Source organism: Gadus macrocephalus, chromosome 11, assembly GCF_031168955.1.
Source record: "Gadus macrocephalus chromosome 11, ASM3116895v1".
In the NCBI taxonomy this organism is placed as follows: domain Eukaryota; kingdom Metazoa; phylum Chordata; class Actinopteri; order Gadiformes; family Gadidae; genus Gadus; species Gadus macrocephalus.
This window is the reverse complement of record NC_082392.1, coordinates 25,062,786-25,088,877: the sequence shown is the minus strand read 5'-3', so window position 1 is coordinate 25,088,877 and position 26,092 is coordinate 25,062,786. Positions and strand designations below refer to the sequence as shown.

The 26,092-nt window shown below is 44.2% G+C and overlaps 1 protein-coding gene across 1 annotated transcript in view; it reads right to left on the bottom strand.

Moving 5' to 3' along the window:
- The window catches only part of LOC132467316 (mucin-2), an 85,392-nt gene extending 59,737 nt beyond the window's left edge, over positions 1–25,655 (bottom strand). Inside the window, exons 1-7 of the mRNA XM_060064530.1 lie at positions 25,552–25,655; positions 23,754–23,883; positions 22,747–23,043; positions 22,510–22,661; positions 20,728–20,881; positions 19,997–20,189; positions 18,912–19,006 (exon numbers count right to left, since the gene is read on the bottom strand). Coding sequence (XP_059920513.1) covers positions 18,912–19,006; positions 19,997–20,189; positions 20,728–20,881; positions 22,510–22,661; positions 22,747–23,043; positions 23,754–23,832 — 970 coding nt within the window. The 5' untranslated portion in view covers positions 23,833–23,883; positions 25,552–25,655. The remainder of the gene's footprint in view (positions 1–18,911; positions 19,007–19,996; positions 20,190–20,727; positions 20,882–22,509; positions 22,662–22,746; positions 23,044–23,753; positions 23,884–25,551) is intronic.
- Positions 25,656–26,092: the final 437 nt, after the last annotated feature.

Genomic DNA, 26,092 nt, shown 5'->3' with positions numbered 1-26,092 from the left:
CACAAATGGGCTAGTGAACTTGTGCGCAACCTTCCTGCAGTTACTCTAACCTCTGACTGGTGGGTGTGCGTCTCCTGTTTGACAAAACCAAAAAGGCAGCACGAGCCCACTTAACATAGTTTCTGCTGTTTTGTCTGTCAAAAAGGCTTGCTAGTCTTTATCAGAAAATCCACGATTTCCAGCTGTGTTATAACATGACCAGCTAATAATAATAATAATCATTTTCAAACCTTGACATAATCTGTCAGATGACTATTAAATGACAGTTGACCACAAGGCAATTCTATCGATGCCTCCTCTTGAATTGCTTCATGTTTTATTCGGCAGGGGCTTGTAATATCAGGCCGGGGTTTTCAGGCACACACGCAGATGGCAGGTCAGGTGCAACAGTAAGGTTTATTACAGTTCGTAGCTCTACAGTGTCAATAAACAAAGGTACGGTTCCACAATAGAACGGCTTGTCCAACAGAAAAGTAGTCCATCAAAGGTAATCCAAAGAAAGTATAATCCACAGGAAAGTAAAGTCCACGTAGGCAGCGATGTAATGTCAGTAAATGTCAATAGTGATGCTAAGCTAGTTAGCTGATGCTAATCGCGATTTACTAGCATTCAAAAGTAATAGGCAAAGGCACTCAAACTAGTCCCCATGGGAGAGGAGGAACTAAAGGGAAACAGTACTCACGAAACTCCATGACAGAGTGAAGAGGAAACAAACACCCAGTGCTTAAATAGGAAGTAGTATTGTAAAGGAAATGGTTGATGATGGATGCTCTAGAGTGAGCGTCGCCCTCTAGAGGACTGGCGACCCTGCACGGACGTGACAGGACCCCCCCTCCGAGGGGCGACTCCTGACGGCCCAAGGGAAGAGGCCCGGAACTGTTGGATGAGGGATTTGTCCAAAATGTTCTTGGCGGGGATCCAGCTGCGCTCCTCCGGCCCATAACCCCTCCAGTCCACCAAGTACTGCGTGGACCTCCCGATCTTGCGTACATCCATAATCCGGTGCACGGTGTAGGTGAGACCTCCGGCGATGAACTTGGGGGGTGGTGGGGCTGGGAGCTCTGGACACAGAGGGGAGGAGGTGGCAGGGCGTAGTACGGAGCGATGGAAAACGGGGTGAACCCGCATAGCTCGTGGTAGCTCCAGATGGAAGGCCGTTTTGGAAATCCTCCGGAGAATCCGGAACGGTCCAACGTACCTTGGGGCCAACTTCCGGGTTTCTCCTTTTAGGGCCAGGCTCTTAGTGGACAGCCATACTCGCTGGCCAGTCTTCAGGGTTGAACCCGGTCGTCGCCGCCGGTCGGCCTGTTGCCTCATCTGTTTCTGAGACTGAAGCAGGGCCCGACGAGCCTGCTGCCAGCGGGTGCGGAGGCGAGCCACCGAGCTGCGAGCCGCAGGCACATCCCCAATCTCTGGGGAGGAGGGGAACAAGTGCGGGGGGTATCCCCACATGATCTCAAAGGGGGAGGTAGCCGTGGAAGCGCTCCACTGTTGGTTGTGGGCCACCTCTGCCCACAAAAGGTTCTGACTCCACTTGGTTGGGTCTTTGGCAGTGTAGCACCGGAGATAAATTTCGAGGGCCTGGTTGACTCGCTCAGTCTGCCCGTTGGACTGGGGGTGGTAGCCCGAAGTCAGGCTTACTGATGCTCCCAAGTTGCCCCAAAAGGCCTTCCAGAAACGTGCCACGAACTGGGGACCTCGGTCACTGACAAGATCTTCTGGTGGTCCGTGGTAGCGCATCACCTCTCTCACCAAAATCTCTGCTGTTTGTTTGGCCGTGGGGAGTTTGGTCAAGGCAATGAAGCGAGCGGCCTTGGAGAACCGATCCACCACCACCAGGATGGCGGTGTTCCCTTGTGACGGGGGCAGTCCCGTAATGAAATCAAGGGTGATGTGTGTCCAGGGGCGATGTGGGACCGGAAGGGGTTGTAGGAGTCCTGCCGGTCTGCGGTTGTCTGGTTTCGCCCCCATGCAGACCGTGCAAGCCGCGACATACTCAGTCACATCCTGACGGAGTTTCGGCCACCAGAATCGTCTCCGGAGTAATTCCAGGGTACGTCGGACTCCAGGATGGCCGGCCAATCGGGAAGCGTGAGCCCACTCTAAAGCCTTAGTACGGCAGGGTGGAGGCACAAACAAGAGGCCCTTAGGAGTCTCCGTGGGTGCCGGTGTGGGTCCTTGTGCCTGTCGAATCTCCTCCTCCAGATGACAACGTACAGCGGCCACGACTTTAGAGGAGGGGATGATGGTTTCCAACGCCGCTGGCTCCGCCTCCGTAGTGTGGAGGCGTGAAAGGGCATCAGCCTTGCCGTTCTTGGACCCTGGGCGGTAGGTGACCACAAAGTTGAAACGACTGAAGAAAAGGGCCCAGCGGGCCTGCCTGGGGTTCAGGCGTTTGGACTCCCCGAGGTAAGCCAGGTTTTTGTGGTCTGTGAATATAAGAAACGGGTTGGCTGCGCCCTCGAGCCAGTGACGCCATTCCTCTAGTGCTAGTTTGATGGCTAGCAGTTCCCGGTTACCCACATCATAGTTTCGCTCCGCCGGGGAGAGAGCTCGAGAGAAGAAGGCACATGGGTGGAGCTTGCTGTCCTCTGTTGCTCGCTGCGACAGCACTCCCCCTACCCCAGAGTCTGAAGCATCTACCTCCACCACAAAAGGTAGGGCTGGATCTGGAAGGGTGAGGATAGGCGCCGTGCAGAACCTTTGCTTGAGGACCTCGAAGGTTTTCTGAGCTGCCTCTGTCCACACCAACCGACGGGGACTTCCCCGAAGCAGGGCTATGATAGGGGACGCCACGGCACTATAATTACGTATAAAACGCCGATAGAAATTGGCAAATCCCAGGAACCCCTGAACCTGTTTGATGGAGGTGGGTATAGGCCAATCCACGATGGCCTTGACCTTTTCAGAGTCCATCGAGAGCCCCTGGGGGCCCACTACAAACCCTAGGAAGGTGGTGGAAGCAGAGTGGAACGTGCACTTCTCCACCTTGCAAAACAGTTTGTTCAGGAGGAGGGCTTTTAGGACGGCTCGGACGTGGCTGACATGTTCCTCGAGGGACTTGGAGAAGATGAGTATGTCATCCACGTGTACAAACACGGACACCTCCAGGAATTCGCGCAGTACGTCGTTGATGAAGTTCTGGAAAACTGCCGGGCTGTTTGACAGACCAAACGGCATTACGAGGTATTCGTAGTGTCCTGTGGGTGTGATAAATGCGGTCTTCCACTCATCTCCGGCCCGCATGCGAACCAGGTGGTAAGCGTTCCTGAGGTCGAGTTTAGTGAAGACTGTGGCACCCTGAAGACGCTCGAATGCGGTCGACATGAGGGGCAAGGGGTACTTATTCTTCCTGGTGATGTTGTTAAGTCCCCGGTAGTCGATGCACGGCCTCAGTCCACCGTCCTTTTTCCCCACGAAGAAGAAGGGTGCTGCAGCCGGAGACGTGGAAGGGCGAATTAGCCCAAGGCGCAGCGCATCTATGATGTAATCCTTCATTGCCTGGCTCTCCGAGACAGAAAGGGAGTAGAGACGCCCCCTAGGGGGAGAGGTTCCAGACAGGAGGTCGATGGCGCAGTCGTACGGCCGATGAGGAGGGAGAGTGGTGGCCTTCTTCTTGCTGAAGACTTCCTCCAGATCATGGTAACAAGTAGGGACCGTGGACAGGTCTGTTTTTTCCAGCGGGGCCAAGATGTTCACACTTGGAGGGGTGCCAGCGGACCGAACAGGAGACACGGTGGTGGGAAACGAGGTTCTGGCGAATTCCTCCTCAATGGTAACGCGGGAAACGCCGGGTGGTGTCAGTAGTTGAGCTGGGAGGTGACCAGCCGTGGCACAGGCAGGGCCCCAGTGGAGTAGGGAGCCAACCGCCCACGCAAACTGAGGTTCATGGACTGCTAGCCAGGGGTAACCCAGCACCACTGGGTCCTGCGGTGTGGTGGTGAGCCAAAAGTGTATAGTCTCCTGGTGGTCATCGTGAGAGGACATGATGAGAGGAGCCGTCACCCGCTCCAGATGTCCAGAGCCCAAGGGGCGACCATCCAAGGCCTGGACCGCCTGAGGAATGGCCACCGGGGTGGTTGGAATCCCCAGCTGTTTAGCCAGGGTAATGTCCATCAGGTTGACTGCCGCGCCGGAGTCCACCAAGGCATTGAGGGAGGCAATGGGATAGTTCTTGCCTACGTGACGGAGTTGTATGGCGATGGAGAGACGGTTGGCGGGTCCAGGGGTCTTAGCGCTACCACTCATCAGAGGCCCTGGGTCCCTTGACGAGTGCTGTCTTTCCCCTGTAGGTCTGGGCAGTGTTGTGCTTGATGCCCGGAAGCGCCACAGTACATGCACAGGCCTCTTTGGAGACGGCGGCTGCGTTCTTCGCGACTCAGCCGGAGGCGGCCGAGTTCCATGGGTTCTTCAGGTAACCGGGCCGGGGCTGGATTGAGGATGGGGGTGGCTGGCCGTGGCAAGAAGGTCGTCATGGGTGCCCGGGTCTCCCGGCGGTCACGGCGACGTTCCTGAATGCGAGCGTCAAGGTGGATGGCTAAGTGGATTAGCTCGTCAAGCGACTGTCCCCAGTCGCGGTTGATCATTTCATCCTTCACGGCCTCCTGTAACCCGCGGTAAAAGGCTGAACGCAGGGCTTGGTCCCCCCAGCCACTTCGGATCGCCAGGGTGCGGAACTCCACGGCGTACTGGGCTACAGACCGGGTCCCCTGGTTGATGGTAAGGACTCGTTGTGCGGCCTGGTCCCCGGTGCGCCCTGTGTCAAACATCAACCCTAGGCGATGCAGGAACAGTTGGCTGTCGTTTGCCTCGGGCAGCTGGCAATCCATGACGGCGGCTGCCCACTCCAAGGCTGATCCCGAGAGTCGAGAGATGATGTAGCCCACCCTCGCTGGTTCGGTGGGGAAGAGACGTGCTTGGTGGAGAAATATCTGGGAGCACTGAAGCACAAAGCCCCGACAGGCTCTAGGTTCCCCAGAGAATGGTTGGGGGGCAGATAGAGGTATGGTGATGGTGGGATCCACGGGAGGCAGCGCGGGGGCAGCGCGGGCACTGGGCTCGGCCCCACCGCTAGGATCTGAGGTTGGTGGAACGGGTGGAGGTCGTGCACACAGCCCCTGAACTGTGATGTTCAGTTGCTGCATATCCAGCTCCAAACGCCTCAATTGGGGTGCATGGGCGTTGATGATGGCGCCCAGCTGAACAACAGCGTCCCTGATCTCCTGCAGCTCTGCTGTGCCTTGGCTTGACTCTGTCATGCTATCAGGCCGGGGTTTTCAGGCACACACGCAGATGGCAGGTCAGGTGCAACAGTAAGGTTTATTACAGTTCGTAGCTCTACAGTGTCAATAAACAAAGGTACGGTTCCACAATAGAACGGCTTGTCCAACAGAAAAGTAGTCCATCAAAGGTAATCCAAAGAAAGTATAATCCACAGGAAAGTAAAGTCCACGTAGGCAGCGATGTAATGTCAGTAAATGTCAATAGTGATGCTAAGCTAGTTAGCTGATGCTAATCGCGATTTACTAGCATTCAAAAGTAATAGGCAAAGGCACTCAAACTAGTCCCCATGGGAGAGGAGGAACTAAAGGGAAACAGTACTCACGAAACTCCATGACAGAGTGAAGAGGAAACAAACACCCAGTGCTTAAATAGGAAGTAGTATTGTAAAGGAAATGGTTGATGATGGATGCTCTAGAGTGAGCGTCGCCCTCTAGAGGACTGGCGACCCTGCACGGACGTGACATGTAATGCTGCGTAGCATGATAAGCATGATGAGGTGCAAGGAGCGGAAAAAGTTGACATGGGTGCTAATTTTCAGTTGAAAAAAAACGCTGGCGCGTATTCATTGCCATAACAACGTGAGCTAATCAACAAGTACAACATGTTCTAATACTATGAGACTCATGAAAAAGCCCTCAGCTTATAGAAGGTGTGTTGGGGGGGGGGGGGGGGGGGGGGGGAGCAGGATCGAACACACAAGCTGCATTACCCTCACATAGCCACTAGGAAGCAGGATCGAACACTTAAGCTGCAATAACTACTCCAGCCACAGATGGCAGCACCTTTAGACAGGGGCGGAGCCATTACGTCACATAGGCCACGCCCACTTGACGGGAAAACGCACATGTTTGAGTTGGAGAAGACAGAGACTATAGGTAACCGCGGAGAGAACCGGGCTTAAGCCCGGGGCTTGAAGCTCACGATATTGTCCCTCACACGCGTTAGATACAATTCCCTCCCTTAAACTTCATAGTTACCATACCGAAACATGCCTACTTTAACAAATAAAGTGAGTTAAAAACGACCAAGGATTGGACCACTTTCTTCCAGAAATAACGCAATATTTGGAGCCCCCGACATTTGGAAGAAAGGCCCGAGAATCCCGGCGGGCGCGACGCTAAAACAACTTCCACAGGCCACACACGTATGAGGTAAGTAGAACCCATTGTCTTAAAGATTAAATCTGCAATAGGATTAGTTATAAGAACATTTAGGTGTAAGTTTGTTTTAGCCACCGTCCGGTCGTGATGCTCCGGAGGCCTAGACCTCGACTTAAAAAGCATAACAAAACGTGTAGATGAACGGTTGCAGAGAACTCTGAAGGCCCTCCCTCCCCCCTTCTTTCATGCCCCACTCTTGAGTTGTTTTGAGTACTCATCGTTAACGATTGTTCTTGGTACTGGTTGCGAGGTGAAGTCCTCCACTATCGGTCTCTGTATAGATCGGGCCAAAATAGTATATTAACGAGAGTTCCAATCCTTACTATCTTTCACTTCTCCCATTCCTCTGACCTTTCCTGAGGCCGGCACGGTCTGTGTCCCTAAGCAGTAACTCCATAGCGGACGTTCGGAGTGGATACTATCTTATCTGCCGATCCGCTAATACCACCCTAGACTGCATGCTTACATTTTACATTCAAGTCTTTTGGTATTTTGTTATTAAAGACGATGAATTATTAAGCAGACCTGCAAACTCCTCAGAGGAAAAAAGGTGGATTTATTTTTTATTGTAATATACAAATAACACTAGTCTGAGCGTGACTTAACAAAACTCAGCATACTTAATCAAAAATCAATGTCAAAACATCCTTGAGGCTTATAAAAAATATTTTATTTACAACTGTCACAATTTTTTTATTATTATTATTTTTACTTATTATTGGAGATACAAAAAACAATTATTATTCTGTGAAGTTGATGAATTGTCACTTTTAGGTTTTCTACCCAGTTACCAAAAAAAGAAACACTTGGAATAGTATGCGCTGTGGCAAGCACATGGTTTGCATGTGTTACTTCAAAGGCAAAAAAAATCTAATATACAAGAAAACACAAAAACCTACATTCAACCAGTGGGGTATGGCCCCTGACTCTCTGAGGAGGTAGGTACCTCCAGGTACCCCCTCCATGCCAGGGCGCCCTGAATTTATGTTTATTAACAGCTCCTCCACCGGGGTCAAGACAATTTGAGGGCCAGATCCAGTCTACCGACTGTCGGCCTTTTCACGATTGGCTTAAAAAAATTGCTTATTTAAATTTATACCAATACGATGGTGGGAAAAGCTTACCAGTTTGTATGTTTTTTATGCTTCATTTTTATACTTGATCCGCTGACCGCTTGGAAGCCATCGGAGTACATATTTTTTTAGAAGAAAGGGGTTATGTGGTAGGATCTTTAAGAATGCTTAACTGGGATATTTATATATTCATGGCTCAAATATTAACGATCATGCTTTTGACGTGTAACTAACGCATTTACGCGGTCAGCGATCCGCTGCCAGGCTTTGGTTCTCCGGGTTGCAGAGGCTTTAGCGTTCCCTTTTCTTGTGATAATGTCCTTCTCCTCGTCATAGCTCCCCAGGAGAACCTGAAGTTCCATTTCATTGAAATAAGCGGCCTGTTTCGCCATTTCGATCAGGGTTTCCATGATATATACATCACGTCTTTTTAGGTTTGGCGGTGACGCACACAACCCTGTGTTGTGCGCTGTGGAACCGAAAACTTTGGGTTAGTCGGCACTGGTTAAATCAACCTAGAGTTCAGCGTTAACTCAGTGTTTGTTAAACCTCCGTTCGTGGAACACCCCTCTAGACGAGTGTTTCGCAAGCTCTCTCCACGCGACCGCCTCATCCAATGGCGAGCTCAGTTGGCGCTGTGTGCTTCAAGATTCCGATTGGCCCAGAGCAATGTCAATTATAAGAAAGATTCTGCAGCAAGTGCTGAGATTCCGATTGGCCCAGAGAAATGTCAATTATAACAATGATCCAATAATTGTTCGCAATTCTGGACCCCCCCCCCCCCCCAAAACAAAACTCTCCGGTTCTACACGATTCACGTGAATGACCAAATTGACCAAGAAAACGGCGATTGTCGCCGAAAAGCGACAAGTTTGCAGCTTTGATTAAGGTACGAGTCCCCCCTGACCCCCAACGCTCGTAAAGTCCCCACCGCCCCCCCTCCAGGCCCCCCACACCCGAGAACCCCCCCCCACCCCACCTCTCCCCCCTCTCCTCGTAAATCCAACCCCTCCCCACCTCTCCCACGACACCTCTCTCTCTGTGGCTATTTTTACCAACGATAACTTCTGTTTGTAGTTCCCCTTTTCAGCCAAGGATCTCATAGGGCTATCTGTGTATATATAAATGTACACACAGCGCAGAGACAGAGTTTACTGAGAGCGCAAATTGCGTTGATTGCATAAGGCAATTAAGTGGTAGCCTTATGCCATAAGGTACCACCGATTTCAGCCGGACAGATAGAACTCAGAGAAGTTTCTGTTATCGATTGATACGTTTGTAGTTTTGCCCGCCGCCATATTTGTAGTTCTTGGTAGTCTATGTAGCAACCCCCCCCCCAAACTTAACACCTCCCTGCGCGTTGAGAAGAGAACTATTCACGGTTCTATCTCAACGCAATTTACAGAGGACCACCCCTACATACCTAGTCTGTACCTTCAAACACTCTCTTCCCCTCACTTCCTTATTCATATTGTTGAAAGAAGGAGGCCACACGCCTTTCTATTGTTAGTTAAATTTAAGTAATTTTTTCCTATTGTTCTCTCTTCCCCTTGCTCCCTTCCACCCTAAACACCTGCAGTCGGTTGCACCAGCAGAACGTAAAGCCGATCATAAGTTCGGGTGTAAAGTCTGCCTTAACCCTACGCTCGACGCAGCTAGTGTCAAACTAAAGGTGTTCTAAATTTTGGTTGCACCACCATAACTTAAGTTGTAACGTTACTAGTAGTGCATAAATTGTACCAGTGTCGCTTTTAATGATGTTTAGATAATTTCAAGCCAATCATTGACAGCTAACAATGTAAACAGGAAATACCGGCAAGTTTCCACCTTATCCGAGTGAAGACGCGTTAGCAAACAAAACAGTTTCAGTCATTTATTCTCTAAAATTTGCTTGGACAGTATAGGCGTGAGGTTAAGCTATTTGATGGCGGATTTTATAATAAATAAATAAATATATATATAATATATAATATTCCGCCCGGCAAAACCGAAATCGCGCATATAATTCAACATCATCATAATAAAGAAATGGATCGATTACGGTCACGGACAATCCGTTCCCGGCGCAAACCGCGTTAAAAACTCCACATCTTTACCCTGCGTTAGTGTTGAAATCTTTTTACGTTTTGTTCTTTTAACGGTTCTTTATCGTTAGTATGGAACTTACACCAGCTAGAGGGGAGGTGTAAAATATAAGTGATAACTTAGTGTTACGTTGAAACTATCTGCTTGGTGCAACTGCTATTTTTTTAGTAGAGTGTAAAGTCTAACCTTTGGGTGATTTACGTTCAACGTAGCCTAAGTAGGACCTTACGTTGGTGCAACCAGCTAGGGCTGGGAGATTTGGCCTAAAAATAAAATCTCAATTTTTTCTAACTAATGGACAATTTACGATTTAAACCTCGATTTTTTTCGGTTTTTCTCTAAACAAAATAAAAAGACCAAGGCAAAATTTAAATACATATTTTCTTTATTAACACAATAAAAATAAATGAGATTACCAAGTAATCTAGGCCTATGTGAACCAATCAGTTGTTCGAGGATAAAAAATAAAATCAGCCCCACTTGGCATTATTGTGCAAAGATTTTTTTAAATCAAACTGAAAAAAAAAAGATCCTGTAGGCCATCCCTGAAAAACTTGTAAAATCCGATCGACTTTCTACAAACCTTACACGGAACAGTTTGTTCTATGTCTGACTGCTTGTACCCAAACCACTTCCATACAACTGAAGTAGCACCCTTTTTATGAATGAGGTCTTCATCTGTGTTCGTGGACATTTTTATGGTAGGGGAGATCCGGGTCGATTGAAACACGGGACGATTGAAACACAGCGATTTCCTCGAAAACCACGGAAGGCTTTCACGTCAAATTTCGTCACTACGTTCAGCACGCAAGACTGACCAACCCCGCGTGTAATGCAGGCCCCCAGGACTGGTGCATATTTCCGGATTCCACCAGTGCTCAGAGGCCAAGCCTGATATTGCAGTCGGTTTAGTGGGAGACAACTGCCCTCAACAACCCATTCTAAGTGTGTAAGAACTCCTGGCCACTCAGCGGACTTCTCTGCGGACCTTTTAGAGAATGAAGGGACCCGCAGGGAGAAATCCCATCTGAGACCTCAGATTATTGAATAATATGCCTGTTTTATTGTCTGTTGATGCATGTTAGGGTTGGGCAATCGTCTACAAGCTTCCATCGTCCGATAGCGCCCCCTAGCGATCGCCGATAGTTGATACTATCGGGGGGGCAACCTTATAATAATTTTATAATAATAATTATTGATAAAAAAATTGGATCATGTTTTTTATATATTTTTTTATAAAATATTTTTTTTTCTTAAAGACGATAACGATGGTCTTCCCCTTGGACCAGCGTGAGCCTCCGCTGATTTAAGTTTCGATACGTCGGTGCCGGCGGCGCTGTCATGATGACACACGCTGATGACACACAGCTTGTAGCTGTGTTCAAAATCGTTCCCCATCACGGATATAGTGCACTATATATGGTGCTCGCCATTTTGTGGAGTTGTTCGAATTCTCACTGGTTAATTTCATGCACTATATAGTGCACTTAAAATACCCCAAATTTGAGTGTACATATGATGTTCCCTACGTGTTACTCCCGTATACCACAATGCAATGCGGACGTGTTTTTCTGAATAACCGCAAAAACGAATACATTTAATGATGGAGTCTCCGGCTTTCGTTTAGAAATGTAAACAATTTATTTAGGATTTAACATAGAAAATGTAACATTCAAAATGAATGAGAAAAACCTTGTTCAAGGAAATGTAACATTCAACATCCAGCTTTCCTTGAGAGTGCCCGGTTTGTTTACATGATGTGGGAGCATCTGTCTGCGTCACACAAATACCCGGCGCATTTACTGACGCAAATGACGTTTAGAAATGTTCAGCATAGAGTCCGAATTCTCGTTTGTTCGTTCCCTATGTAGTGCACTATATCATGAACACAATAGGGAATAGTGAGTGAGTGAATAGGGAACGATTTCGAACACAGCTCATGTACCACAGCTGTGACCCGGAAATGGTGCAGCGGGGTGTTAAAAATAATTATCGCCTTTTTATCGGCAACCTCAGACGATCGACGATGGAATCCATCTATCGGCGATAGTCGATAGAATCGACTATCGGCCCATCCCTAATGCATGTTATGATGCATCTTCGTTCGTACTTTTCTTACGAATGTGTGTATAAAGATAAAAGATAAAATGAAAATAAAAATATAGGCTACAATACATTTTTTGCGAATATTATGATATTTTGTTAATGTTACGAATTTAGGTTTTGTATGTTTGTATCTTCCCATGTGGTCTTGTCATCCTGTTATTCTGCAGGGTCGTTTAAAATGTAAACCTTTGAGATTAGTGGTCAATCTGTTCCTTTGTTATCTTGTGTTGGTTTGGGCCTGTTTTACTTGACCCCCTGGGGAGCGTAGAGAAGCAAAGGGTGTTAAGGAATAGCCTCAACCACCTTCTTAACCTCTGAAGAAACTTCAATCAATAGATTAATATCTGGTTAACAAAGGCTTTTGGTTTGTTGGGAGACAACTGCCCTCAACTACCCATTGTAAGTGTGTAAGAACTCCTGGCCACTCAGCGGACTTCTCTGCGGACCTTTTAGAGAATGAAGGGAAGGGAGAATGCAGGGAGAAATCCCATCTGAGACCTCAGATTATTGAATAATATGCCTGTTTTATTGTCTGTTGATGCATGTTATGATGCATCTTCGTTCGTACTTTTCTTATGAATGTGTGTATAAAGATAAAAGATAAAATGAAAATAAAAATAAGTAAAAGTTCATCGGCCTGCCGATTTAATCGGCCGATTATAGCCTTTTTGCCTTTTTTTTTTTTTAGAAATGTTATTGCGCTTAGTATCCTGCAGAGTGCGCTCCTACTCGCCTTGCTAACTAACAACTTTAGCTGGAGTAAAAAAGAGGAGATCGAATTTTACCGTACAACATGAAAGCACGCTCGCTCAGGCAGCTGCGTGCTCACCTCACCAATGTACACAAGACGCGTTGTTTGAGCATGTTGTGCTTGTTTTTCTTTAGGTCCCAGGCCATGTTAATTTGTTATACTGTAGACTCTAACGGTGAGACCATACTGCTCAGCGCGCACGTGTTAGTCACTGCTCACGAGTGCAGCACATTGGGAGTTATTTATTTATTTTACATTACACTCATTTTTGTCTGTAAATGTATTCTAAAACACTCAAAGGTTCTGCATTCAATTCCCATATTCGTCAAAAGTGTTTAAAGTATATTTAAGGTATCAAAAACTATGTTTTATATGCTTTTTTTTGTTTTGTTTTTAATTTGCAGATTAAATCGTAATCGTAATTTTTCTCTGAAAATAATCGGCATCGGCACTCAAAAATCAATATCGGTCAGGCCCTAGTTTCAACCAATAACTTCTGAATTTTTTTTTAGGTTCAGTTTTTGTTTTGTTTATAGAATATCACCATATATTTAATACCCAGATGTGCATAATTGTTGTGAGTTTGGATGACTCTTTATTCTACCTAGTTTAGACAGTTTTGATTGACCTGGCTCAAAATCCCCCCCATAGACTTGGTGTCAGACGTAGGATTGTGGCACTCCTTAGGAGCCTCCGAGCCACACGTCAACTGACTAATCGTTCCTGCGGGTTCTGGAGTGGTGACGGTGGAGCTCATGGGGAGGCTCCGGGAGAGTTGGCAATCACGGGCTCACACGGGGAGAAATCAAGTAAGTCAGGATTACAAGGTTGAATTAATGTATCGATTTGATGTTGACCAACAAAAAACGAGATAATTCTAATAATAAATACTGTTCATGTAATGGTATAGTTAGGTCTGGGACCTGCGTAGCTAAAAAAACTGTTTTGGAAATAGTAATGGACGTGTCCGGGACATGTAGAGCTATAAATAAGTAAAGATTAAACTGGGTTTTACTTTACTTCACTTTGCTAAGACATATGCAAGTTTGATGTGGTATGCAAAAGGTACCGCAATAGGATGTTGCGCAGAGAATAAGGCGTATGCACGTTTGCTGTGGTATGCGATGTACATAGGAGTGAATCAAAGTGTGGACAACATCAAATGCGAGCAATAGGTAGAATAAATGAAGATTAGGTCATCCAATATACATAGTTAGTGTGGGATAATCGGGTAGTATAATGAAGGTAATTGTTATTATAAGATACGTTAACACAGAAGTGATATTGAACATGCACATTTTAACATACATCTGCTGGGAAGGGAACCTATATGCTAGGTTCTCAATTTAGATTCAGAAGTAGTGGGTTCACCTTTCAAATGCCACTGCTACTGCGTTTTCAAAGCTTTGATACAACGTCAGCGTTTCATAGTATGATATTTTTTAACTCTGATAAGTTGCGGCACATAGGTATACTGACTCATGTATCATTTACGGTTTACTGCATTTGAGAACAGCGTGGTCTCAAGACGGCTGCATAGGCCCACCAATATCGACCTTTGGTTTTGTATATACTGGTCTTGATTTCTCTTCACAATAGATTGGTTTATATACAGATGATTAAGGAAAGGAACTTCAACTTGGTTGCACTACAGCGTTGTTAGGTTTGGTTGTCATTCAATGCGCATGGCTGAAGCAATGCGCAAGGAGGGATGTAGTGTGAAATTAAATAAATCAAGGTGGATACTGTAAATATTTTTTTTTAAATAGAACTGTCATGCCAAGGTTGAAATCAGCTCAGAATATGGAATGGGACACTCAAAGCAAAAATTCAAAATCTGAAAATTTTGAATTTCAAATGCTAATAGAATGACACAGCTAACTTTGCAGGTAATGCTTACAGTTAGATTCATGCTTTCACTTGCATTTCAAGGGTCCCATAAGGGACTTCCATTAGAACAATTAAAAATAGAATTAAAGGAAATATGTTTTTGAACAACCAACTGCTGTACATGAGTTTGTATTTCTACAATAGAAACACAATGTTCCAGAGCCAAATGCAGACACACCCGGAGCCTACAAACTACGTCCGCCGAGCAAGGAGTAACAGTCACATGAGGAAATCAAATAACGGCAGGATTTGAATTGGTTCTGTTTTGGTTGTCCACCATTAGAAAAAATATTGTTTGGATAAATTACATATATCATAATCAGCAACAGTTCGTACAGTTTTCCACGAATAAGTTTAAAGGAATATATAAGATATGGATATGTTATTGATAGAGCAAGGAGGGGTGTATGCGATGATAGGCACAACATGTTGTACTTTTATCCCCAATAACACAGCTCCGGATGGGTTGGTGGCCAGGGCGCTGGCATGATTACAATCCCTCAGATTCGAATTGGCAGAGAACTCCGGCATTATTGACCCTTTCACAGGATGGATGGAGAATATGTTTGGGAGGTGGAAAGGCATGATCCAGTCAGTGCCCGTCGTGGGAATAATGGCAGTAACCGTGTTAATTGTAGCCGGCTGCCGTTGTATTCCCAGCGCACGAGGGCTACTGCATCGGCTGATCACCACAGCAGTGGGCGCTACAGAAGCGCCAAGTGCCATTCTGGCTTACATGGGGATCAGATATGATCCGGTGAAAGTGGACGAGACATCACCTGAGGGGCCCGACCCTATCCAGCTGTAATATGTAGAATAGTCAACACCTATACTATTCTAGTAGTAGCGCCTGTATATAAGATAATCAATATCCCGGATTTACTTGAATAACAAATTTTTAAACAACCATACCAGGTTATGTTTGTTATTGTGTAGTGTTGCTTGGTTGCGAGTGCAACCCGTTATTTCGGTATCACTGCATTGATAATGGGACTGTTGATTTTCTTTGAGACAGTTGTTTACAGGCTTCCTGTTGCTGACACGACGACGATTGAACGCCTGAAGGAGGCTCCCATGATGTGAAAGTAACCTCTCTATGTGAGCCGAGCCCTTGACAAGGAGGGACGAGCCTTGGGTTCATGAATTACAGGTCCCGATGGCGACAGAGGAAACAAGAGTGGCGACTACAAAAATGTCCAAAACCACCCACATGCACCAGCGCACCAATACATGAAGATCCCCTGAGCCATCCAAATCCATGCGACCCACAAATAATCTCGAATTTTAAATTTTTATTATGTCAAATGATTTTGTATTTTTTACTTTTTACTTTCAATACATGCTGCAAATATATGTCGCCTAATTTTTGTACCTCTCACTTTTAAGCAAACGAAAATTGTATAACTCTGTCACATATAACTAGAAGTATTAGTTTGGATATTTATGAATGCTTTTATCCATATGCTCATTGTTGTATGGTTGACAATGACCTGTATTTCCTATGAGACCCACCAAGGTGAATGCCGTCTCAGTATTAGGGGGACGCGTTGTGGTTTATCTCCACTATGGACTTTTTCCACTTCGGTCGGGGGGCTTGATGATTTTCCTACTTTGACTATGTTCTCAGTGTGGTAAATGGTGCTTATGACTTACAAATCTTATTTTATGGCCATCTGAGATGGCCAAGGAGGGATTGTTACGTATTATAAGTACATAAGCTGCTCCCACATAGCCATTAGGAAGCAGGATCGAACACACAAGCTGCATTACCCTCACATAGCCACTAGGAAGCAGGATCAAACACTTAAGATGCAATAACTACTCCTGCCACAGATGGCAGCACCTTTAGACAGGGGCGGAGCAATTATGTCACATAGGCCACGCCCACTTGACGGGAAAACGAGCGTGTTTGAGTTGGAGAAGACAGAGACTATAGGTACGATATTGTCCCTCACACGCGTTAGATACAATTCCCTCCCTTAAACTTCATAGTTACCATACCGAAACATGCCTACTTTAACAAATAAAGTGAGTTAAAAGCGACCAAGGACTGGACCACTTTCTTCCAGAAATAACGCAATAATTTGCTCTTGTTTCTCTGTTTTGAGATTCACACAGACTTAGCAGTCTTGTTTAAATGTCACAAATTGAGTTAATAAACTGAATTTGGAAATTGTTTTAAATTGTTGCAGATTTCATCTCCGCTAATTTTATTAATCTAAATAAATAAATATTAGCAGGTTCTCAATAGTAGGCTATTTCAATACTGGGAGGGTGCGAAAAAATATCTGTCACCTAGGGTGGGAATGACAGAAAATAATTGAGAGCCACTGGTCTAGAACATGTTGTACTTGTTGATTAGCTCACGTTGTTATGGCAATGAAAACGCCCACAGCTAATAAAATAATGCCAGCGGTTTTGTTTTAACTGAAAATTAGCACCCCTTTTTTTTTTTCATCGAAACAAGATTTTTTTGCATCAGAAGTTTTATAAAAATGAATGGGTCCCTGAAAGTGAGACAACGTAGTTTATTGCTCCAGAAATAGTGGCATGTTTCTCATATTATTAATCTCGTACATGTTGTACCAATGTGTTTCAGTAAAAAAAAAGGGGGAAATATGGTCATTTTTGAGTGAAACTTACATAAAGGAAATTTAATATACCTCAAATTTGTTATTACAGTTCACATCCATTGATTATTCCTTCATCCAAATAGTCTTTTTTCCTTTCATCACTTTATTGATTCAGAACTGCATTATTTAGCTCAGGGGTTTTCAAAGTGTGAGAGAGTGAGCCCCCCCTCAGAGAAAAAATTTCAGCTGAGCCCCCCCCCCAAAAAAAAAATAATGTTCTAAATACCTGTGTTTTGAAAGCTATCTTAATTATTTTACACATTTTAAACATCTCTGATCATCATTTTAAACCATTTGAAACATATCTTTGAAACGTATTTTTTAAACATATTTTTGAAACATTACAACATCTTTGTGCGTTTTTAAACACATTTCTTAACACAATTTAACAACTTTATCTAAGCATGTTTTAGCTTAACCTTTTTTAAATACATTTGAACATCTTAATCTGTGTAAACTGCCAGTTTACACAGATTCATTCAGGGTCCCCGACTCTGAATTTTCTGAGTCGATTCAGATCTGCCTTTTCAGTCCAGAGATTCGACTATTCGGCGGGGTTTGTTTACTGGCGTTGCTATGGTGACCTAAATTATTATAAGCAACTGAAAACGATGCCGGTTTGAAACTAAAACTGTGATTCTGAAAAAAGTATAAATGCTATCAAAATTCCGTTAAGATAGTATTGAAGATACAAGTGTGTAGATTTGTTTAATGGTTTGAACAATCGTAAACGGTTGATAAATGAATGAGTTACGATGTCTACAAGTAGGTGTATCAGAATGGGCTGAAGTCTTCAATGAAAACAGCTGTAAACGAAGTGGCATGAAACTAAAACTGTGATTCTGAAGAAATATAGAGATATCGAAATTCTGTTTAGATATTATTGAAGATACAAGTGTGTAGATTTGTTAAATGGTTTGCACGAAGATAAACGGTTGAAAATTGATTTAGTTATGTTACTTCTATACAGTTGATACGACTGATTTGAATCATCGGCTTTCAGTGGTTTTTTCGGGTTTAATTTTTTCTCACGTCGCGCCCCCCCTGAAGAAATCTGGCGCCCCCCCACAGTTTGAAAACCACTGATTTAGCTGACACTGCCAGCTTTTGGCTTAGACATACAACAGCATAGTATCTAATAAAATAAAGGTTGTGGAATAAAAAAATCTTGGACAGGACTTTATATACTTCATATACCCCTGTGGCTTCCTGGGGTTGAGCCCCCCCAAAAGTCAGAACCTAGAATTGCCCCTGGTCAGCTCTCAGATTAAAACACATTCTCAGAAACCAATAAACCCTGAACTGTATGTCACATCATGGGAGTGTTTAGGGTTGGGTGGTGCAACAAACTTGAAGGTCTCAATTCCTCTTCACTGAGATCTTCTTAAAGAGAGACTACACACTATCGGCCTCTGGTGGGCAGAGTTGGCACTACAGAGCTTTGGCTGTTTGGCATTATGTTTGACAAACGACAACAGATAACTACGAAGCAAGCAGCAACTATGTCATCAAGCCAGGTTATCCTGATATATTTTTTCATTTATTTTGTTACCAATGTAACTAAAAACTAAATTGGGTTCAACTTAACTAAATATTACTTTGGACGTCATGGCCTCTCGATAAATTTTCCCGCCATTGATCAGCACAGACCAGATTCAATAGGACAGTTCCCTGGGTCGATGGATGGATTGCATTTATTCAAAAGACTTTAAGTAACTTAAATACATTTGAACATTTGATCACAAGCAGAAGTATGCAGCGAAAGGTGTAGTTTCTTAGAATGAGCTTTAAAGAAACTAAACTTCCACAGTTGATCTTAATGACACTTATATCAGATGGATCAGGTTAATCAGGTATTCCTCTGAATTGGTTCATGTTGTTGTATGTTTGTTTCTCTGCTAGGCTCTCTGGTCTAAGGGGAGTGTGTTACCGGCCAGGAGGAGCAGGGCAGGCTGGGAGCGGAGGGCTTCCTGCTGGGTGGAGGCTTCACAATGGTAGGAGGCCTCGTCCTCCTCAGACACATTCCTGCAACGAGCCAAAACACACACGCATGCACACAAACATTCCAACACACAGAGAGAGAGAGAGAGACCAATGAGAGAGACCAGTTATAGTTTTCCTTATGAAACAATTTGAACTCTGTAGTAGTAGAAGTGTGATGCTGTGAGGACGGATATAAATATATTTCAAGGAATATAAGATTGTGAAGAAGTAATGAAAAATGGTGTAAAGCTTGCAATAGGAAGGAATATGTGGTTTCACCTCCCGCTCCTCCTTAAAGCTCCTACAAACACACCGTATAACTCAACCTGCCGTTAAAACTGGCAAGCATTACGTTGTATAAACATGATCTTCATTGACTATCTGAGACAGTTCTAAAGACCCTGCCTATTGACAGTTCACAAGCCACATCTTAAACTAAAACTAACATAATGGAATTTACTGAACATAGCTTTAAATAGTTTTCCTGAGCTCGACTCTTCTACTACCATAAAAACGTATTTGTCGTATTTGTCATGTTGGCCCTTTATCTGCTTTACCTGATCCACCTGATATAAGTATCATTAAGATCAACTGTTGAAGTGTAGTTTCTTTAAAGCTCATTCTAAGAAACTACCCCTTTCGCTGCACGGTTCCCCTTGTGATAAAATGTTCAAATATATTTGATATACTTAGTCTTTTGAATAAATGCAATCCGTCCATCGACCCAGGGATCCCTCCTATTGAATCTGGTCTGTGCTGATCAATGGCGGGAAAATTTCTTGAGAGGCCACGACGTCTAAACTAATATTTAGTTAAGTGGAAACCTATATAGTTTTTAGTTTCATTGCTAACACGATAAATTAAAAAAAGATATCAGGACAACCTGGCTCGAAGACATAGTTGCTGCGTGCTTCGTAGTTATCTGTATTTGTTTGTTGTATGGACATCATCAAACATCATGTCAAACAGCAAAAGATGGGAATAGAAGAGCCCAGTCATAACAAACAGTTTAGTGTCTACAACGTGTGTGACCTGAATGTGAGCAGCTGGCCATTGTCCTGCCAGCGCAGCGAGGCTGTGTGATTGGTCAGGAGACAGTCATCTTTGAACCATTGCACCATGGGAACTGGATACCCTTTCACAATGCAACGCATCACAGCCTCTGTTCCCTTGGCGACGGTGATGGAGGTGGGACCCTGGGTAATCTGCAGTCCTGTAGGTGCTCCTTGGAGGGAATGGTAAACAGGCCCCAGGTGAGCGCACATTGCCCATGGGTATCTGGGCAGGTCCACTGATCTGTCATTGATCGATGGCCAAAAGAGGGAGTCTTTCATATATGTTCTTCAGATTAAATGTAATAATAGGAATCATTCAAATATTGGTGGTACAGCTGCCATAACCTCTCATCTTTTTGCAAAGTTTTCCAAATTTACTAGAAGTTTTGTGCAACAGCTACGAAAGCACACATTAATATTTAGTCCAGTTACATTTTAGATGTTGTATTCTTTTTTGTATTTCATATATTCTCAGTTTTTTCCTAAGTTGCATTAGGAAAATAAAAACATGCTGAATCTTGAACCTGCAAAACCCTTCAACCTGCTTATTAGTGTGACGACCTCAGGGACAGGATGAGTCAGTAAAGACACACTGGTGTGATGCTGACATGCCCTGTGTGCCACCCATCCTACGAGCATACGTCCAGCAAATGAAGTAAAAAAAACAGATTACAGAATAAACAAGTGAGGCGACCCCGGCTGACTCACCGAGCACCGTGAGAGTCGCCGCCACGCTGCACCGGGTAACGTTGAGGAGAGCGTTGGAAGTGACGCAGTCATAAACACCCCCATCGTCTCGAGTGACGTTGGGGAGATGAAGGGTGCCGGAAGTCTTTTTCTGGTGTCCACCTCCGTACTGACCCTGAACAGACCCAGGAGGACATCGTTGACTCGTCATAATCATCATCATCATCATGTGAAGGCCTCCTCTGAGCATCTGTCTTAGTGCATTGGACAGCCTTCAGGGCCCCTAGCTGAGAGGTGATTGCCTAGACACATGGCCATCCGACATGACGCTACCAGCCTCATCCTTTCTCTCAAACTGTGCTTGTTGTGTATTATAGCAATAATTATGTTATGTTACCTATTGCTGTCCAAACTATCCCTCTTCTGTGTTCCTTCTCAGGATTTGTTCCTAGAGATTAAAGGTCACAGGCTATACAAATACAATGACAGACTTGACCTGTATAGTTGTGTGCCACGTGGCCTTCAGCTTTTACTGAATCAAGTAAAAGTTAAACAAGGACCCCTTATCATGTGCGCGTGGTGGGTGCAGGATAGTCTGGCACAATGCTTATCAAGGTGGACGTCCAAGAGTATTTTGGTGGGACATGGCTTATGGGATGTTGAAATATGAATTTTGTCTTACAATACAGAAAGAAAACATTGTATCTCACTAAAACGGTGTGTGTGTGTGTTTGTGTTTGTGTTTGTGTTTGTGTGTGTGTGTGTGTGTGTGTGTGTGTGTGTGTGTGTGTGTGTGTGTGTGTGTGTGTGTGTGTGTGTGTGTGTGTGTGTGTGTGTGTGTACGCAAGAAAATTACAACTATCTATCAAGAAAAAGGCCACTGTGAGGCAAAATAAATAGACCCGCTGCACAATACTCCAGTAGCTGAAACGTTCTCTGTGTTAACAATAAAGCAGGGGTTGCCCAACCCTTCACCATGTCTGTGTCACCATAGGCCTTCAATGTTCATCTGATTGATCCACTAAAGTAAAGGGTGTGGCCAAAGCAAAACCCCAGGCATGGAGGAAAATATATAATAATATAATAATTAGTGCTGTCAGTTAAACGCGTTATTGACGGCGTTAACGCAAACCAATTTCAACGGCGTTAAATTTTTTATTGCGCGATTAACGCAACTTATTATTCTTTTTTTCTTTTTTTTTTTCTTTGGCTCAAAACAAAGAAGCAATAGCCTGACTGCTATGTTCAAGGCAGTATGTTTGTATGTTCATCGTTTAATTGCACTAAAGGCTTTTTTTTTTACCTAACCCTAACCCTGTTTTGATCAGTATATGCCAATGTTTGCACAGGGCAAGCCGATGTACTTCTCCATGTTGATAAGAGCATTAAAATGAGAAAAATCAATGGGACAAAGAAATCAAGGGATATTTAGCATAGAAAAAAATTAATCGTGAGTTAGCTATGGCATTAATGCGATTAATCACGATTAAATATTTAAGCGCTTGACAGCACTAATAATAATAAATATTACATAATATCTGTTGTTGTCACCTTGAAAAGCAAACAACAAATATTTCCCCATGTCGGGTGATTAATTGTCGGCTAATAAATATAAATTACTAGCAATTAACAATAACAACAATAAAAATATTATACATTTTGTGTATGATGCAAAAAACATTATATAATATAATATATATAGATACAAGTATGTTTTTAACCTATATTTAAGTTAATTGATTGTGCAACGGAAACGAGCGAAAATACACACACACACACAAACACCGGGTCTAGACAACTAACTTGAATCTGTTTGCCTCTTTTGACCAACTCCCCATCTTTCAACCAGGAGATGAATGCGGCCGGCGAGCTTTCCCCCGACACACACTGGAGGAACACCGCCTCTCCTTCCCTGACTGTCTGGTTCCTGGGGCTGTAGAACACTCTACCCAGACCTGAAATAAGACATCTAATTTAGCTCGAAAAAACATTTAAACAATCGATCATAAGACTTTCTCCCTTTATGGCAAAATGACAGACCGGCCATTTCCACTCGTACAGTGGCATTAATGCGATGGGCTCCGGCAGCGGCACTGCACACATAGTTCCCCAGGTAACTCTTTCTCAGCAGGGGGAAGAACAGGGATCCGTTGAGGAGCTGAACTGCTCCTCCTCCGGGGTCGGAGGCAGCGGGCACCAGGGCACTCTTCGCTCCGCCGTCGGATTTCTCCCACAGCACCAACAGCGCTCTCAGCTGGCCAAGATCATACACTACACAGTCCAAGGTGAGGGGCGCTCCCAGTAAACCCACAGCATGCTGTGGTTTGGTGGAAAACACTGCATAAAGGGTAGACAAAAAAATACAAAAAAATCATTGTAATCGTTAACAAATATTTTTACAAATATTTTGAAATGCATTAGTGGAATATATACTGATGCATTAAACTAATGTATATGTATATACAATTCACTCCAACCAAAGCCCATCCAGTTGAAATGCAGATGGTTATTTTTACGTAACATCATGTGGCCCAAAATTCGGTAGCACGAACATCAATCACACCTACATGAAGCCTCATGTTGCTAGGTAACCACCATCAAGCTATTGGTCCCATTATACATGAGGTGTAGAAATTAGCATGCAGCGCAGGATTCACAGATGAAACAACATAGTCAATAAAGCATCTGCCATGCGTAGTACACAAGTGACAACAACATCACAACAAACTACAAACAACAACATGCAAACACTATTCAGCAAGCAGGAGCACATTTTTTAATGTTTAAGTATACAGATAAATTACAATCATCTTTTTTTATATTGCATGGCAACTTTCACTTTGGAGCTACATGGGTTGATTTTAATCACAAAATGTTAAGAGGTGCGTTCAACAAGACCCTAAACACTTTAGTGTTTCAAATAAAAGCATGCATTCCGTTGTTGTATTTTAATGAAGACAACTTCGACCAACAACTGAAGTTGTCACCGACTGCGTCCCCCCCTCATGGACCTGCAGCCTGGACCACCTAGTTCAGGGGGGACTAACCTAGTTGAGAGCGGACCAGGGGCCAGAGGTAGAGTAGACCGCTGAGCACCCACAGGGGGACGTGGGCCGGGCCATGCATCTTACAGTGGAGCTCCTAGGGGGCCTCATCCATGGGAACAGCCTGGAGCATCTGGGGAGGGAGGGTACTTTACTGGTCGGAAAGCTTCAGTGTCGGGTTGTTATCACATGCAAACACAAAGGTGCATCTCTTTCTCATGTATCGAGAAAAGATATACCTTTGGTTGTGTTGTGCTGTGAGGTGAACACACCCCTGCTTTAATTACCTGTGATCTTCGTTTGTCTTAGTGTCTGAAATTCAACCCCCTGCCTCTTCATCACTCCTCTCTCCCTACCCATGGCTTCTCTTAAGGCTGGGGGGTCTGCGGTGTCCTAGCCATCGCAGCTCAGCATTGTCCTCTTAAGTCTATGAATGGAGCTGGGCACTTTGTAGCGCTGAAGCTGTCCTCCACTCAATGAATGAAAGTGACATGAAAAGACTCAGCCGACCCAGCTTTGTACTGGGATCAGTTATCTGCCTGCCGTGGGGCCAGATAGCGTCTGATCGTATGGAGGCTTTCATGATCCTCAACACAGCCATGTAAGGAGCCATGGCTCTTTGTCCATAAGTGACCCATTGTTTGCGCAGACGAACCCTGAATTCAAGCAGGGTATCCAGGAGAGACTGTGTCAGAGACCTGTCCCCTGGTTATATATCCTAGAGGTCCCCTATTTCAACACCATGTGTGATGTTGATTAGCCAAAACAAGCCATTCCACAAAATACCCTCTAGTGACATCAGCAATGGGAGTGTGCACACAAAGATAGGATAGATAGATCAAGCTACCAAGTGGTAGTGGACCGTTAAGCACAGGTAACACTAGCTGTATGAATTCATTATACACATTCCATATATTTAATATAAGACATGTGCCAATTCATAAACTATAGTTATCCTTGTGGTAGTTGTATTGTTAATATTAGTGATATTATTGAGAGTATTAGTAATAGTACTATTAGTAATTGTTGATAGTTAAAAGTTGAAAAGATAACAGAAAGGTATGCATACTACAACTGCTACTACCACTACTACTCTTAATATGAGGGATATTAGCAATATCAACAGTAATTGTAGTATTAGTAATAGTAGATAGTTAAAAGTTGTAAAGGTAACACTATTAGCCACATGTAGACATTTCTCCACAGATTAAATTGTGCGGTCCTGGGAACACGTCATTTATTTTTGGGTGATGACTAATGGCCGGGCATGGGGACAAAATTCTTGAGCCTCACTATATTCAAGTTACACTTTTTAGCATGTCACTTTAATCGTAGTTTAAAGCCACACAAGCCGAATCATACCTCTCCGTCCTTGGTAAATATCTAAAACATTCACAATGACGGCATATTATGTAATATTCAAGCTTTGAACCTACCAAAATTAACCAGAAAGAACAGTTTTCTCCTTAAGCAGTTCACAACCTATAAAATCAGCTCAAGCAGATGAATTTAGGTTTACTACCACCCACACAAAGACACACAACCACACACACTCAAAGCACATGCTCGTACATTATATTGCTATTACAATATAACACAATGGTATTACAAGCAACAGTTCAATAATTAATATTATAATATAACAATGCAAATATTATCTTCAAAAAACCATAAAAAAAAGTATAGACATTCGCTGTTGCCAAAATGTTATAATTCAAAACTCCTCTTTACAGTGATATCTGACTCTTTATTATTCCTAGCTTGGAGATAACTCGTACATTGTGGAGAGTAAAGTACTTACTGCGACCGCTTCCAGAGTTTTGGGAGAACATCTCTCCCCTCTACTCAACTGCAATCTGCCTGCTCCCTATGTGTGTGTGTGTGTGTGTGTGTGTGTGTGTGTGTGTGTGTGTGTGTGTGCCCAATCTTTGTTGTCCTGATGCATATGCTTAGCTTTCAGCTGTGTTTGGAAAACAGGCGGTCGATGCTCACACACACTGGACCAGACACCCACGTGCATGAATATGCACACAAATAAACACACACAAAGACACGGGCACGCACACACACACACACAAACATACACACATACACACACACACGCAGTGACAAGGACATACAGTACTCGTACACACACAGTGGTCATTAGCATCTAATGAATAGAGAAGTGGAAATGGTCTCTTCTATGTGATCCACTGGAGGGACATAACATAAGATGAGGAGGTTGTTGGGGCGTCTAGATGGACGTGTTGTCAATTGATGTGCAAATGTTTAGAATGAAGGAATTAAGATTAATGTGTGTGGAGGGATATGGGTGTCTGTCTGTACGGGTGTCTGTCAAA